This window comes from Panulirus ornatus, chromosome 57 (assembly GCF_036320965.1).
Source record: "Panulirus ornatus isolate Po-2019 chromosome 57, ASM3632096v1, whole genome shotgun sequence".
Lineage (NCBI taxonomy): Eukaryota > Metazoa > Arthropoda > Malacostraca > Decapoda > Palinuridae > Panulirus > Panulirus ornatus.
In genome coordinates, this window is record NC_092280.1 from 20764837 (window position 1) to 20781112 (window position 16276).

The window sequence follows — 16276 nt, forward strand, 5'->3', positions numbered from 1 at the left end:
TAAGGTCTAAAAAAAAGAAAAAAATGTATCATTATTATTACTATTATTTATATATATTATTTGGAAAGTTCTGTGGGGCCTGGATGTGGAAAGGGAGCTGTGGTTTCGGGCATTATTGCATGACAGCTAGAGACTGAGTGCGAACGAATGGGGCCTTTGTTGTCTTTTCCTAGCGCTACCTCACACACATGAGGGGGGAGGGGGATGCTATTCCATGTGTGGCGAGGAGGCAATGGGAATGAATAAAGGCAGACAGTGTGAATTGTGTGCATGGGTATATATGTATGTGTCTGTGTGTGTATATATATGTGTACATTGAGATGTATAGGTATGTATATTTGTGTGTGTGGACGTGTATGTATATACATGTGTATGGGGGTGGGTTGGGCCATTTCTTTTGTCTGTTTCCTTGCCTACCTCGCAAACGCGGGAGACAACGACAAAGCAAAATAAATAAATAAAATAAATAAAATAATATATTATTTATTACACTTTGTCGCTGTCTCCTGCATCAGCGAGTTAGCAAGAGGAAACAGACGAAAGAATGGCCCAACCCACCCTCATATACATGTATATACATACACGTCCACACATGCACATATACATACCTATACATTTCAATGTACAAATATATATACATACCCAGACATATACATATATACACATGTACATAATTCATACCTGCTGCCTTTATTCATTCCCATCGCCACCTCTCCACACATGAAATGACAACCCCCTCCCCCTGCATTCACGCAGGGTAGTGCTAGGAAAAGACAACAAGGCCACATTCGTTCACACTCAGTCTCTAGCTGTCATGTATAATGCACTGAAACCACAGCTTCCTTTCCACATCTAGGCCCCACAAAACTATCCATGGTTTACCCCAGACACTTCACATGCCCTGGTTCAATCCATTGACAGCACGTCGACCCCGGTATACCACCTCGTTCCAATTCACTCTATTCCTTGCACGCCTTTCAACCTCCTGCATGTTGAGGCCCCTGATCGCTCAAAATCTTTTTCACTCCATCTCTCCTCCTCCAATTTGGTCTCCCACTTCTCGTTCCCTCCACCTCTGCCACATATATCCTCTTTGTCAATCTTGCCTCACTCATTCTCTCCATGTGACCATACCATTTCAAAACACCCTCTTCTGCTCTCTCAACCACACTCTTTTTTATTACGACACATCTCTCTTACCCTTTCATTACTTACTCGGATCAAACCACCTCACACCACATATTGTCCTCAAACATCTCATTTCCAACACATCCACCCTCCTCCGCACAACTCTATACGTAGCCCACGCCTCGCAACCATACAACATTGTTGGAACTACTATTCCTTCAAGCATACCCATTTTTGCTTTCCAAGATAATGTTTTCGCCTTCCACACATTTTTATTATTATTTATCATACTTTGTCGCTGTCTCCCGCATTAGCGAGGTAGCTCAAGGAAACAGACGAAAGAATGGCCCAACCCACCCATATACACATGTATATACATCTCAACATATACATATATGTACACACACAGACATATACATACATACACATGTACATAATTCATACTGTCTGCCCTTATTCATTCCCGTCGCCTGCCCGCCATACATGAAATGACAACCCCCTCCCCGCACATGTGCACGAGGTAGCGCTAGGAAAAGACAACAAAGGCCACATTCATTCACACATGGTCTCTGGCTGTCATGTATAATGCGCCGAAACCACAGCTCCCTTTCCACATCCAGGCCGCACAAAACTTTCCATTGTTTACCCCAGACGCTTCACATGCCCTGGTTCAATCCATTGACAGCACATCGACCCCGGTATACCACATCGTCCCAATTCACTCTATTCCTTGCACGCCTTTCACCCTCCTGCATGTTCAGGCCCCGATCACTCAAAATCTTTTTCACTCCATCTTTCCACCTCCAATTTTTATTATTATGTAGGTATTACTTGGTAGACAGCCAACAACCAGGAAGGTATATTACCAGTACCACCCGCGTGGGTATCAGGAGGGTTAGTGACAGCTGTATAGGGAGCCAGCTCTTCATTGGTTGTCAAGTTGCACTTCTTTGACCGAGGTAGCTGTCTTTTCTTTCTGCCTCACCTACACGTAGACTGTTGGCATTCTGTCCATAAACATACAAAATGTCTCTCTCTCTCACAGACAGCACTCAACAATGCTTTACTCACACAGCTCATTCTTTGTAACTCTGCATTTCCTGTGGTGAGTGCTATGTGCTAACCCTGCCTTTTAGCAAAATGGTAGGAAAAACTGATAGTAGTGGTGAGTAGGAACATTTAGGTTGGACAATTAGGTAGAAGTAGTAGGTAAAAACATTTAGTAAAAGTAGTCTGTGGGAACATGAGGTAGGAGCCTTTGCAAACACCGCTAGACTGGCATTGGGGTTCACTAGTTCTGGAGACTCTATTGCCATGGCCACCCCACTGAGGAAGTTCCTAAAGGGAACAGGTATCAGAGATTTCGATAGATACATACATAGTTTGAATGGCTAAAATGGACATGCTGAAATAAACTAGATTATGAACCAAACAAGGCTATACCAAACACGTACCTCTGGTTGTGTATTAGAATAATGACGTGAGCGACATGTGTGGCTACTTGTGGGTATTCCTCCTTGTTGAGGAAAACCATGAACTGAATGTCCACCAAATGTTGTAGAGGATGTTGAGTAGCCAGAACTACTTGAGGATGATGACCTAAAATTGGATTTTTTTTTACTTTCAATGATAGATTCAGGGAGATAATCACTTAATTCTGAGTTGAAAACTCTTTAATGGCATGAAACTACAATACTCTGTGAGCACTTGACAAAAGATCATCTCTTGTACAAGGCATAAGAAGCAGGCAAGGGAAATCACAGAATGATCTATGGGGCCTGATTGTGGACAGGGGTCTGATTTTCAGCACATTATGCATGAAAGCAAGTTAATGGATGTATTTACCCATTCATAATGACCTTGTACTGTACAGGGTTAGAGTTTTACTCTAGTGAGGCCTCAACTCTTAAATCTTCTCTACTATTTTACAACTTTGCAAACTTTTGTATGCTGTCTGCATTAACCATGTCCTCAGTCATCTTATTACATTCATCCAACACTCTCATAACATTATGTACTTCTTTATGTCTAATCAATAATCACATTCCTTCTTAGTTTCGTGTCATGCCCTATGGTTTCTGTATGCCTACATCCCTTAAAGAACTGTTTAGAATTCAATTCTTTTTAAAAGTCCAGTGTTCACTAGTAATGGAGACTTTTGCCATGGCCATTTCCTTGAGGAAATTCCTGTAGGAAATGGGCATCAGAGATAAAGATAAATTCAGTTTAAAATAAAAAAAACTTTAATGCAGTTGTAGGTTTTGTTGACAAGCTTGTCTCAGCTTTCATGTCTAATTTTGTGCCTTCTTAAGACCTCTATTTTTTCTTTTTTGGCTCAGGCAGTTTTAAAGATCTTACTCAGTTCCCCAACTAAATCTAGTAACGTTAGTAGAGCTTACTAGCACAAAATAGCCTCAGTCATAAGGACACTTTAAATCTCTATCTGACATTGTCAGTGTTATCTTTGTTACACAAATATTTTACTCCCTTGTCGAGTCAGAACTGCACTTTTATAAAGAAAAACTAGGCTACACTTATTCCCTGTCCTACTCTCCAAAAAACTGGATCTCCTTTTAAAAAGCACAATGGTTTGAAGAAATATTCATGAGAGTTGACAAAGCTCTTAGGCATTCAATTTGAATCTCATAAACTTCCATTCCCAAGCCCTATTAAACTCACAGACTGTGGCATACTCAAATTTAATATCTAGTGCATATATCACTTGGGGCCTTTCACATTCTTCTCTCCACTACCTTCCTTATATGTCATTGGTTCCATGATTTGTACACCCTCCAAAATATTGAGAATACAAGAAGTACCACTTGGGCTCCTCTCTGGTCAGGTGTGACTGAATGAGGTCATTCTTAGTTCCTTTATCCTAAAACACTGTACACCATATCCTAATAAACTAAATACAGGATGAGCATCCCTAATCCAAAAATCCGAAATGCTCCAAAATCCCAAACTTTTTGAGTGGCAACATGACACTCCAAGTGGAAAATTACACCCCTGACCTCACTTGCCCATGCTGGGCTCTAACGCTCTATTGGCACCAGTTTGTTACAAACCATTGTCACCGCCAGACCTATGTGCATTACTCACTGTTTTTTGCTTATTCTCTGCTCTGTGTGAATAAATCTAAGAAAATAATTGCTAATCAGTTGCATATAAATTCAGAGTCAGGAATAATGATGATGCCAAACAACCACAGATTGTCCACATGGGCTGCTGTGACACTTTAGCTTTCTGATGGTTCAGTGTTACACAAACTTTGTTTCTTGCGCAAAATTATTAAAAATATTGTACATATTACCTTCAGGCTATGTGTATAAGATGTATATGAAACATAAATGGATTTTGTGTTTAGACTTGGGTCCTATCCCCGATATATCTAATTATCTATTATCCATCATGTGGAAAACAGGATGGTATGGAAACAAACGGGTTAGAGCTGAGACGTAGCTCAACATTTCGACCGTTGAACAGTCTTCCACAGGAGATACTGATTCCAGTATACAGTGGGACTGTGTTTCCCAGCAAGTGATGGTCACCCAGTCAAACGTCTTGGCATGTCGCTCTCTCATTGGATCGCTTGTCCTGCTGCCTCCACTCGTTCACAGCAATCTCCGCTGCCTTTTGTGATCAACGCATGAATCTAGACCTTGTGTTAACATTGTCCTTAATCCATTCCACTAGGAGCTCTCACACTATCACTAAATGGCTTGTCACTTGCCTGTAGTAGCCTTAGCATCGACTGTTTAGTGATAGTGTGAGAGCTTCCCTAGAGGAAGGGATTAAGAACAACATTAACACAAGGTCTAGGTTCATCTGCTGGTCACATCAGGCAGCAGAGATCACTGTGAACGTATGGACGTGCAAGGACAAGTGATCCAATCAGAAAGTGACATGCTGAGGCGTCCGACCAGATGACCATCACTTGCTGGGAGCAGTCATGCTGAATGCAGGAATCAGTATCTCCTGAGGAAGACCGTTGAACAGTCGAAACGTTGTTTTGTCTCAGCTCTAACACATTTGTTTCCATACCATCCTGTTTTCCGCATCTCTCATTATGAATATGCAAATATTCTAAAATCCAAAATACTTCTGGTCCCAACAATTCAGATAAGTGGTATTTAACCTTTAATATGAAAAAAAAAAAAAAAAGATAAATGAAAAAGGGCACTAGTGTATGAGTTGGAAATAGGACAACTTGATAGATGACCATGTACTGGAAGCATTAGAAATGACTGCATGATTTTATAAGTTATCAAAATTAACTCCAAAAGCTAGTGATGGAATTTGGGAAATGTGAAAATTGAGAATGAATAGGAACAAAAGTAAGGTAGGTAGATAAGACAGGATAGTTTGAGAGTAAGTCTAAATGGAGATGACCTGGAGGAAGTGGATTGCTTTAGATATACCTGGGATAGGACTTAACAGCAGATAGAACCATGGAAGCTGAAGTAAGTTATAGGGGAAAAGAGGAGTTTAAGTTACTGAGGATTGCTTAGAAGGTGAGGTAATTACCTTTTTGTACTGTGTAGGGAGGGAGGTCTGCATTAGTGGGACCCCAACTCTTGAACATTATTGTACTTCTTAAATTTATGTATGCTGTATGAAAAACAAATCGTAGGTTTGACAATTCATCATTCGATACTAAAGAAAAATGCTGAAGAAACCTGATTTCTGATATAGAAAAACTGACTGTACCTGTATTCCCTTGATGCTTCCATGATAGGGGAAAGTCCTATCTTGGTTGCAGGGCCTGGAGTAATGGGAAGAGGTTCAACAGCCGGAGGAGGCATCAGATCCCCACTAACCTCTTCCTTCTCTTCATCTTTTTTCCCAGTTTCCTGCACCTCCTTCCCTATAAGCGGGAAGTGACTGAAGAACAAATATTTAGTGAGCTGATGGAAATGGATCCTTGATTTGCATTTTTGCACAAAGATAAATCTTTTTTATGTGTATAACATTAGGTTATTTCCAATCTTGTCCACATTATGCTGGCTGGCTGTTATGCTGTCTACATCTCTACACCATATCTTAGGCTCCTTTGCTTTTTGACACCTTAAATTGAAAAACATTATTTTTCTTTTCCTTAACCTTCCTTCCCACTGCATACCTGAAGGTACCAACCTTCAACTGAACCATGTTCCTCTCTTTTTCCCCTCCCTATTTGTAATTGAATGTACCCTTGATCCTAATCATTCCTCGTACATTTTAAACAAGCTTCCATAACAGTTATCTACATTATAGCTGTAGAACTCCATATCCTAATTTACGTTTCTAAAGTCTGTTTTAGTACTTTTTGTATTGCTCTGATTCTGATCTTGTATCATTACTTAATGACTTTTTTCCAATTGGAGTCACATGATATTTTCAATTTCCATATTACCATATGTAATGATGAAATGGAGTATTGTTGGTATATCAGCTCCTTTGATTTTACTGCTCACTGACAAGCTAATACAGGAAATTTCCCTTATACACTCAGCAATACTAACCACTACACCACAGAACAATAATAGTACAAGATGTATTATGTAAATACTGAACATAAGATTAGAGGAAAGAGATAATCAAAATAACAACCAATCACAAAACCCATCTTTTATAGGGGTGGTGGACCAAGGAAGGAAGGAAGGAAGGAGGGTGTGGCTGTAATATGCAAACCCCCCTATACACATATGCACACACACACACACACACACTTCATCCAACCACTGCCACCTTTCATCACCAAATGTAATTCATGCTATGGTTTGTTTATTTCCTTTGAAAAACACCATTATTTTCATTATCAAACCTTTTTTGGTGGATTTGATTTTGATAAAAAAAAATTATGCTATATAAGTCCATGCAAGATGCAGAAGAAAAAGGTCAAATACTTCTTTTCTGGTGTAATTCTACTGAAATAAGATATTAATTTGCACAATTTATTAAATATACATTACCCAAATTGTGAGAGAATCGATACCATACAAGAGGAGGCCATGACATGTACATATGTGAGAGAAAGAAATATGAGTGGATGGGTCTTAATGTTTCCTGGCGCTACCTCACTGATGTGGGAAACGGCGATCAAGTATAATAAGAAATATGATAATAGCACTAATGAGATGGTCTTAACTAGGGCTGTCTCAGCTAACATAGAAAAATAAGAATAATGGTTAAAAAATCTACACAAAGTAATGAGAATATTGAGTGACTGGTTTATGCCAGTTTTCACAAAGAAGGACCTCAGACACACAGTATGTAGAAATTATGGCACATGAAAATGTCCTAGATAAGCTATGCCAACCCTCAGAAAGAGAGAGTATGCCACAGTTCCCTGTATACAGATATACTAAAGAGATATTAAATCTTTCATCTCTTTTCTTCCCATCCACATGATATCCATATATGAAAAGAAACTGAAACTTACTTATTTCCTATCATGACAGCCATTGTGAAGTCATCTCCAGTGACTTTGGCTTGAGGGACTTGCCCAAGTGACCAAGGGCCTGGAGTAGATACCATATTTGCCATCTTTGCAAAAGCCTCTGGATTGTTTGGTACCCTCATAGTAAAGTTTGCTGAATTTACATAATCCAGGGGGACAATAGCACTAAAGTCCTCATTCTGTAAATGTTATAATATTATATCATTTACTGACATATTATATGTACTATGATTGATATATGATCATGGAATAAAAACCTGGCCAATACATAATATGAAAGCAGTTCATCTGCTTCATTGCTTATTACCTCTGGATCATTGTTATAACAAATCATTTTCAGCATACACAGGTATTGATCGAGAGGGTGAAGGCATGTACAGAACATCAGATTGTGAAGGAACAGTGTGGTTTCAGGAATAGTGGAGGGAGTGTGGATCAGGTGTTTGCTTTGAAATATGTACGTGAGAAATACGTAGAATAACAGATGGATTTGTATTTGACATTTATGGCTCTGGTAAAAGCATAAGATATGGTTGATAGAGATGCTTTGTGGAAGGTCTTAAGAATATATGGTGTGGGAGGTAAGCAATTAGAAGCAGAGAAGTTTTCATCTAGAGTGTAAAGCGTAAGTATGAATAGAAAGAGAGAAGAGTGAAAGGGTAAGAGAGGTGTGGAAATGAAAAGTGAGGTTGAGAGTGCAGAAGAGGGTGTGTGTAGAAATGGTTTGGACATAATGAGTGAGGAAAGGTTGAAAAAGAGGATATATGAGTCAGAAGTGGAAGGAACAAGGAGAACAGGAAGACCAAGCTGGAGATGGAAGCATAGAGTGAAAAAGACGTTGAGCAGTCAGGGCCTAAACCTCCAGGTGGGTGAAAGGCGTGTATGGAATAGAGTAGATTGGAACAATGTGGTATATTTGGGTCTATATGCCATCAATGGACTGAAATAGGGCATGTGAAATGTCTGAGATAAACTATGGAAAGTATTATATAGACTGCATTAGCTGTGTAACCAACATCACAAGATTGAGTTTATATTATTGCAAGATTTCCTGTCAGTCTACCTATTCTAAGATTTCCGCTTTATGCAAAATGGAAGTTGACATTATTATTCTTCACAATACCACACCTAGCATTATCGCCCAGACTTTATCCAGATCCCATTGTAAGGGCATAATTAAAGCAAATATCACACAAATAGCTCAAAAAAAAAGGAGCCTTACCAACATGCACTCAATAAACAAGTAAAGTGGTGAAGGCTATGACAAAACATAGTAAAGCAAAGTGGCTAACTCTCAAAAATCATGATTCAAGATGGTGGGAATCATGTAGGCGTTGGACTAAAGATTTTGGGAGTTCCGAGATTTCAGACTCATATTTTTAACACATTCTACATATTGGAGTAAGCATTTGTAGAACAAGCACAAAATTATTCCTATCACCACACTGGGGTATCTACTTACAAAGTCATCATCTACTTTGGTTTCAATATCACCATATACTGATGCTTCATTTTTATCTTCTGTATCTTTCTGTGGTTGTCGATCTTCAACAAGCATTACTTGGATATCTTTAGAAGGTTGTAGGATACCAGGGTTTTGCTGATGCCTTTGTTCTTGAATCAGATCCTTAGGAAGTTGATTTTTGTCTTGGTCGTCAACATATAATTCATTACGCTCCAGTACTTCTGAATCCTGTAACAATGGCAGCAGAGAATAAAAGAGTCAACAGTTAAACTTTCGTGTCCTTGTAGTTTTTTCAGTTGCACTCACAATACCTTTCATCTTTACTGCCTGTAAGAGTTCGCTATCTTCCAGTCTGAATATCATTACTGATTTAAATCTTTCTACTTCCTGTTTCAATGATTCAGTAATATTGGGTCTATCAAGGTTTCTGGCTAAAATCTAGTTCTGTGTTTCTGACCCCCTCTAATATAGCCTTTTTGTCCCAATGCATTTATGATCAATATATATATATATAGCATTCCTATTTTATTCTATTATACTTAGTCACTCTCTGCTGCATTTGTGAGGTAGCACACAGAAACAGACGAAAGAATGGTCCACCCCACCCACATACACATGTATACATAAATGCCCACACACGCACATGTACATACACAGACATATACATATATACACATGTACATATTCATACTTGCTGCCTTCATCCATTTCCATCGCCACTCTGCCACACATGAAATAGCACCCCCCCACACCACACACACATACATACATACACACACACACACACACACACACACACGTGCCAGGTAGTGCTAGGAAAAGACAACAAAAGCCACATTTGTTCACACTCAGTCTCTAGCTATCATGTGTAATGTGCCAAAATCACAGCTCCCTTTCCACATCCAGGCCCCACAAAACTTTCCATGGTTTACCCCAGATGCTTCACATGCCCTGGTTCAATCCACTGACAACATATCGACCTCCGTATACCACATCGTTCCAATTCACTCTATTCCTTGCACGCCTTTCACCCTTCTGTATGTTCAGGCCCTCATCACTCAAAATCTTTTTCACTCCATCCTTCCACCTCCAATTTGCTCTCCCTTTTCTTGCTCCCTCTACTTCTGATACATATATCCTCTTTGTCAACTTTTCCTTATTCATTCTCTCTATATTTCCAAAACCATTTCAACACACCCTCTTCTGCTCTCTCAAGCACACTCTTTTCATTTCTGCACATCTCTCTTACCCTTTCATTACTTACCTGATCAAACCACTTTACATTACATATTGTCCTCAAACATTTCATTTCCAACACATCTACCTTCCTCTGTAAACCCCTATCTATAGCCCATAACTCGCAACCATGTACTATTTCTTCAAACATACCCATTTTTGCTCTCTGAGAAAACATTCTTTCCTTCCACGCATTCTTCACTGCTCTCAGAACCTTTGCCCCCTCCCTCACCCTGCGACTCACTTCCGCTTCCATGGTTCCATTCGCTGTTAAGTCCACTCCCATATATCTAAAACACTTCACTTCCTCCAATTTTTCTCCAATGAAACTTAATCCCAACTGACTTGTCCCTCAACCCTACTGAACCTAATAACCTTGCTCTTATTCACATTTACTGTCAACTTTCTCCTTTCACACACTTTTCCAAACTCAGTCACCACCTTCTGCAGCTTCTCACTTGAGCCATCCACCAGTGCTTTATCACCAGCAAACAACAATAGACTCCCTTCCCAAGCCCTCTCATCCCCAACAGACTGCATACTTCCCCCCCCTCTCCAAAACTCTTGCATCTACCTTTCTAACCTCCCCATCCATAAACAAATTAAACAACCATGGGGACATCACACACTCCTTTTCTTTCATGCTTGTTCACCATTTTGAGTTAGAGAGGTAGTGCCAGAAACAGATTTAGAAAGGCATCATTTGCTCATATCATTATCTGGCGGTCATGTGTAATGCACAAAAATTACAACCCCCTATCCACAATCAGGCCCCACAGACCCTTCTGAGGTTTTTCGAACTGTTTCATACATATATATGAAATTTACATCATGGATAAATTTATTTATAAACATATATCAAGAATAAACCATGGTATTACTTAAATGACAAATTACCTGGAATATAGTGAAAGGTGTATTCTCCTCTGCTAGAGGCTGAGAAACTGTCTCAGACCCTAATATTGATCCACCAGTGTCCTGCTGTGAATCCTCTTTAAATAAGCTGGCAGACATCATATCATTTATCATGTTTATAGCCAATTTGGTATTGACAGTGGGATCAGTGAGGTTGAGACCACGTGAACTGTTGCTAGTGCTAAGGTTAGAGTTGTCTGTGCTTGTTCGATTGGCAGCTGTAAAATAATAGTATTCACTTAATAATTGTGACCATTCCATTCTTATACAGGCATGTTATATACCTATGTATTAACTGTCTGCAAGGGTCAATTATCCACATAATACCATAAGCTTAGCAGAATTTAAGAGTTAAAGAGGATTTGCACAATACAAAGCATATTTCACACATGTTTTCCCATTCTTCACTTCAATCTAAATCAACTATACTCTGGCGGGCAAACAAGCCAGCGTTGGAGCACTTTACACTCACATTATGTGTTAACAGACAAGCATTCTATCCAGTCAAAACTCACCTTATATTTTTTAGGTTTACTATAACTGTTGTATGTTGTGTACATCAACATTTCTTACTTGGTTCTAACATCCTGCATGTTGATAGCCATGCATTTGTGATGGAGCCTTTAGGGGTACTGAAAGCAAAATTTTTCCTTTGCTTTCTTTGTAATGAAAGAAAGATCTATTGGCTAGAAGTGATGTGATATAGTGGCTGTCATGAAAAGGTTAATGTTATTCTGGCTGCTGAGCAAGAATGTCATCCCCTGTAGGTGCAACTCAACTCTGCATAAAAGATAACAGAAACCTGGCCAATACGATGTCTAAAATGAAGTCTGAGAAGTACATAAGGCTTATTATTGATAGTTTATTCATTACACTTAATCGCTCTTTCCCGCATCAACGAGGTAGCGCAAGGAAACAGATGAAGAATGGCCCAACCACTCATATACACACATATATACATAAATACCCATACATGCACATGTACACTTTCATACTTGCTACCTTCATCCATTCCCGTCGCCACCCCACAACACAGGAAACAGCATCCCCCCCTTCCAACGAGGCAGCACCAGGAAAAGACAAAAAGGCCACATTCATTCACGCTCGGTCTCTAGCTGTCATGTGCAATGCACCGAAACCACAGCTTCCTTTACACATACAGGCCCCACAAAACATTCCATGGTTTACCTAAGACGCTTCACATGCCTTGGTTCAATCCATTGACAGCTCATCGACCTGGGTATATCACATCAAACCAATTCACTCTATTCCATGCACACCTTCCACCCTCCTGTATGTTCAGGTCCCGATCACTCAAAATCTTTTTCATTTCATCCCTTCCACCTCCAATTTGGTCTCCCACTTCTCTTGTTCCCTCCAACTCTGACACATATATCCTCTTTGTCAATCTTTAACTCTGACACATATATCCTCTTTGTCAATCTTTCCTCACTCATGCTCCCAATGTGTCCAAACCATTTCAAAACGCCTTCTTTTGCTCTCTGAAGCACAATCTTTTTATTACCACACATCCCTCTTACCCTTTCATTATTTACTCGATCAAACCACCTCACACCACATATTGTCCTCAAATACTTCATTTCCAACACCTCCACCCTCCTCAGCACAACCTTATCTATAGCCCATGCCTCACAACCATATAACATTGTTTTTACCACTATTCCTTGAAACACCCATTTTTGCTCTCGAAGATAACGTTCTCGCCTTCCACACATTCTTCAACACTCCTAGAACCTTTGCCCCCCTCCCCCACCCTGTGACTCACTTCCACTTCCATGATTCCATCTGCTGCTAAGCCCGCTCCCAGATAGATATCTAAACACTTGATAATTTCATGGGGGAGGAAGCAGGAGCCACAGCTAGAATAGAAGCCACTTGGTTAACATAATGGGCTTCCAAAATACTAACCAGACTGAGCAAAGTGTATAAGCTATTTCTTTCAACTTGGTATGTCCATTACTGATAAATAATCAAAGACTTAGATGAAAGAACAAAAGATTTATTTAAAATTTAGCAAAAAATAAATTCTATGGGCAGCTTGACTAGACACAAAGGCTGATATTCCAAGAAGAAATATCAGTAATGAACTGAAATCATTTAATTCCTGAACTTAACCAACTGATTGATAACCAGGGGACTTCTTTTCCAGATATATCTTTGCCCAGAGAATGTGAATTTCAAATTCAAATAGGTTCATAAGATTGATGTGATCCCTGGAGATAGGGGAAAAGAATACTGCCCACGTATTCCCCGTGTGTGTTAGAAGGAAATGAAGAGGGGCAGGAGTAGATGGCTAGAAATCCTCCATTCCTATATTGTTTCAAGGGAGGAACAGGGCAAGGAACCACATGAGGAATTTCCTCTGTAAGGCTTAAGTCATTTGTTCTTGTTGCTACCTCACTCACATGGGAAATGGTGAGCATGTATATGAAGAAAAAATGGCTGTTACCTTGCTAATGCAGGAAATGTCAAGAAAGAAATATATAAAATGAAATAAAAGTATGGAGGCAGCAAGAAAAATGTTTAATAATTTTCTTGAACCCAGAATCATCAGGAAAGAATTTAAGGAGGATATTAGAAAATCAGTAAGTTTCCAGAAGATAAAATAATAGTCGCAAAACCAAAATGTCTAAAAATCTTTCAAAAAGTAAAATGTATAGGTATCTACATATCCCACTTGGGTTAAGATGAGAAGTCATAAGTAATGTGGAAAGAAGGGATTTCAATAGTTTACTCTTAACAGGGCCAGGTATGTAAACATCAAAAGCCACCAATGAATAAAGGCTCCTGCAAAACAGTAACATGAAGCAACAATGTTACTGGCTCTACTTTATCATGAAGGACCAAAGAGAAAACAACTAATGTACAGTTCATATGAAAAATTCTTAGAATCTCTGAAAAAGGGCCTAAAAGATTCCAAAATTGACTGAATATCTTCTTAGAAGACTGGGTGAACATCATGGAGATCATCTAATTAAGCATTCTGTATAATTTCTAGAAGGCATTTGCTTAAGAAAAATGTAGGTTTTGAAAACAAAAAAAATTTCGCTCTCTTAAGATGGGGTCAAGCAGGTATGCGATATATACAAGATCTTGTGTCTGAACATAATGTCATTCACAAAGTCCTCCCATTGCCCAACACCAAGAGTTTTATGTAAGAAGACAATGAGGAGCTAAACCACTAGGAAGCTAATGGAATGTATAAGAAATCTGTAAGCTCCAGTTCCCACTTTGGCTATGCATCAGTCCCTCTCATCCTAGTATTTTCAGTGACAAGTTGGTATTGATGTTTTCTTAATCTAAAAACTTGTTTCCTTAATTCCCTGTAACCAAGAGATTTTAAATTTCTCCAACCAATCTCTTTATAACTGAAATCCTTTGTTATCACTACTGAACCAACTCTCAAGACTGCATGTTTCACTGCTTCCTGTATGCTGTCTGAATTAACTATGTCCCCAGTCATTTTATTCCATTCATCCACCATTCTTATACTATAAATGTATTTTATTACATCTTTTTAACAAGTTCCATTCATCCACCATTCTAATACTATAAATATATGTGTATATATATATATATATATATATATATATATATATATATATATATATATATATATATATATATATATATATATGTGAAGTCTGTTGGGGATGAGAGAGCTTGGGAAGTGAGTCAGTTGTTGTTCGCTGATGATACAGCGCTGGTGGCTGATTCATGTGAGAAACTGCAGAAGCTGGTGACTGAGTTTGGTAAAGTGTGTGGAAGAAGAAAGTTAAGAGTAAATGTGAATAAGAGCAAGGTTATTAGGTACAGTAGGGTTGAGGGTCAAGTCAATTGGGAGGTGAGTTTGAATGGAGAAAAACTGGAGGAAGTGAAGTGTTTTAGATATCTGGGAGTGGATCTGGCAGCGGATGGAACCATGGAAGCGGAAGTGGATCATAGGGTGGGGGAGGGGCGAAAATTCTGGGGGCCTTGAGGAATGTGTGGAAGTCGAGAACATTATCTCGGAAAGCAAAAATGGGTATGTTTGAAGGAATAGTGGTTCCAACAATGTTGTATGGTTGCGAGGCGTGGGCTATGGATAGAGTTGTGCGCAGGAGGATGGATGTGCTGGAAATGAGATGTTTGAGGACAATGTGTGGTGTGAGGTGGTTTGATCGAGTGAGTAACGTAAGGGTAAGAGAGATGTGTGGAAATAAAAAGAGCGTGGTTGAGAGAGCAGAAGAGGGTGTTTTGAAGTGGTTTGGGCACATGGAGAGGATGAGTGAGGAAAGATTGACCAAGAGGATATATGTGTCGGAGGTGGAGGGAGCAAGGAGAAGAGGGAGACCAAATTGGAGGTGGAAAGATGGAGTGAAAAAGATTTTGTGTGATCGGGGCCTGAACATGCAGGAGGGTGAAAGGAGGGCAAGGAATAGAGTGAATTGGAGCGATGTGGTATACCGGGGTTGACGTGCTGTCAGTGGATTGAATCAAGGCATGTGAAGCGTCTGGGGTAAACCATGGAAAGCTGTGTAGGTATGTATATTTGTGTGTGTGGACGTATGTATATACATGTGTATGGGGGGGTGGGTTGGGCCATTTCTTTCGTCTGTTTCCTTGCGCTACCTCGCAAACGCGGGAGACAGCGACAAAGTATAAAAAAAAAAAAAAAAAAAAAAAAAAAAAAAAAAAAATCTTTTTAACAAGTTTCTTGCTTAATTTCATTTTGTCTTCTGATTGTTCTGTCTTGAAATCACTCGAAGAACTGTTCACTGTCCATATCATCAATCTGTTTTAAAGTGCTTCTGATATTTGTCAGAGGACAGTTTGTCTCCTGGTCTATTCTCCTAATATTGGACTCCAGCGACAGGTTAGGAACGATTTTGTCTCGCACATAGACTTCTGAAGCTCATTTTCTGCTATATTACAATTATATTGAGACCTTTCTTTTAGTCTCATTCTCATTACTTTACATTTGCTTTCACTGAATTTCATCAACCATATATCAGCCAAACCCTAACATCTGTTTAGGTCCCCTTGTGAGGTGATGCAATCCTCCTTACTCTTCACTTCCCTCATAACTT

The 16276-nt window shown here is 39.4% G+C and overlaps 1 protein-coding gene across 1 annotated transcript in view; it reads right to left on the reverse strand.

Annotated features, from left to right (window-relative positions):
* Positions 1 to 16276, reverse strand: part of LOC139766235 (mitotic checkpoint serine/threonine-protein kinase BUB1-like) — a 66785-nt gene that overhangs the window by 18949 nt on the left and 31560 nt on the right. The window contains exons 12-16 of the mRNA XM_071694575.1: positions 11169 to 11404; positions 9033 to 9263; positions 7553 to 7749; positions 5839 to 6012; positions 2583 to 2727 (exon numbers count right to left, since the gene is read on the reverse strand). Of these exons, the coding sequence (XP_071550676.1) occupies positions 2583 to 2727; positions 5839 to 6012; positions 7553 to 7749; positions 9033 to 9263; positions 11169 to 11404 (983 nt within the window). The remainder of the gene's footprint in view (positions 1 to 2582; positions 2728 to 5838; positions 6013 to 7552; positions 7750 to 9032; positions 9264 to 11168; positions 11405 to 16276) is intronic.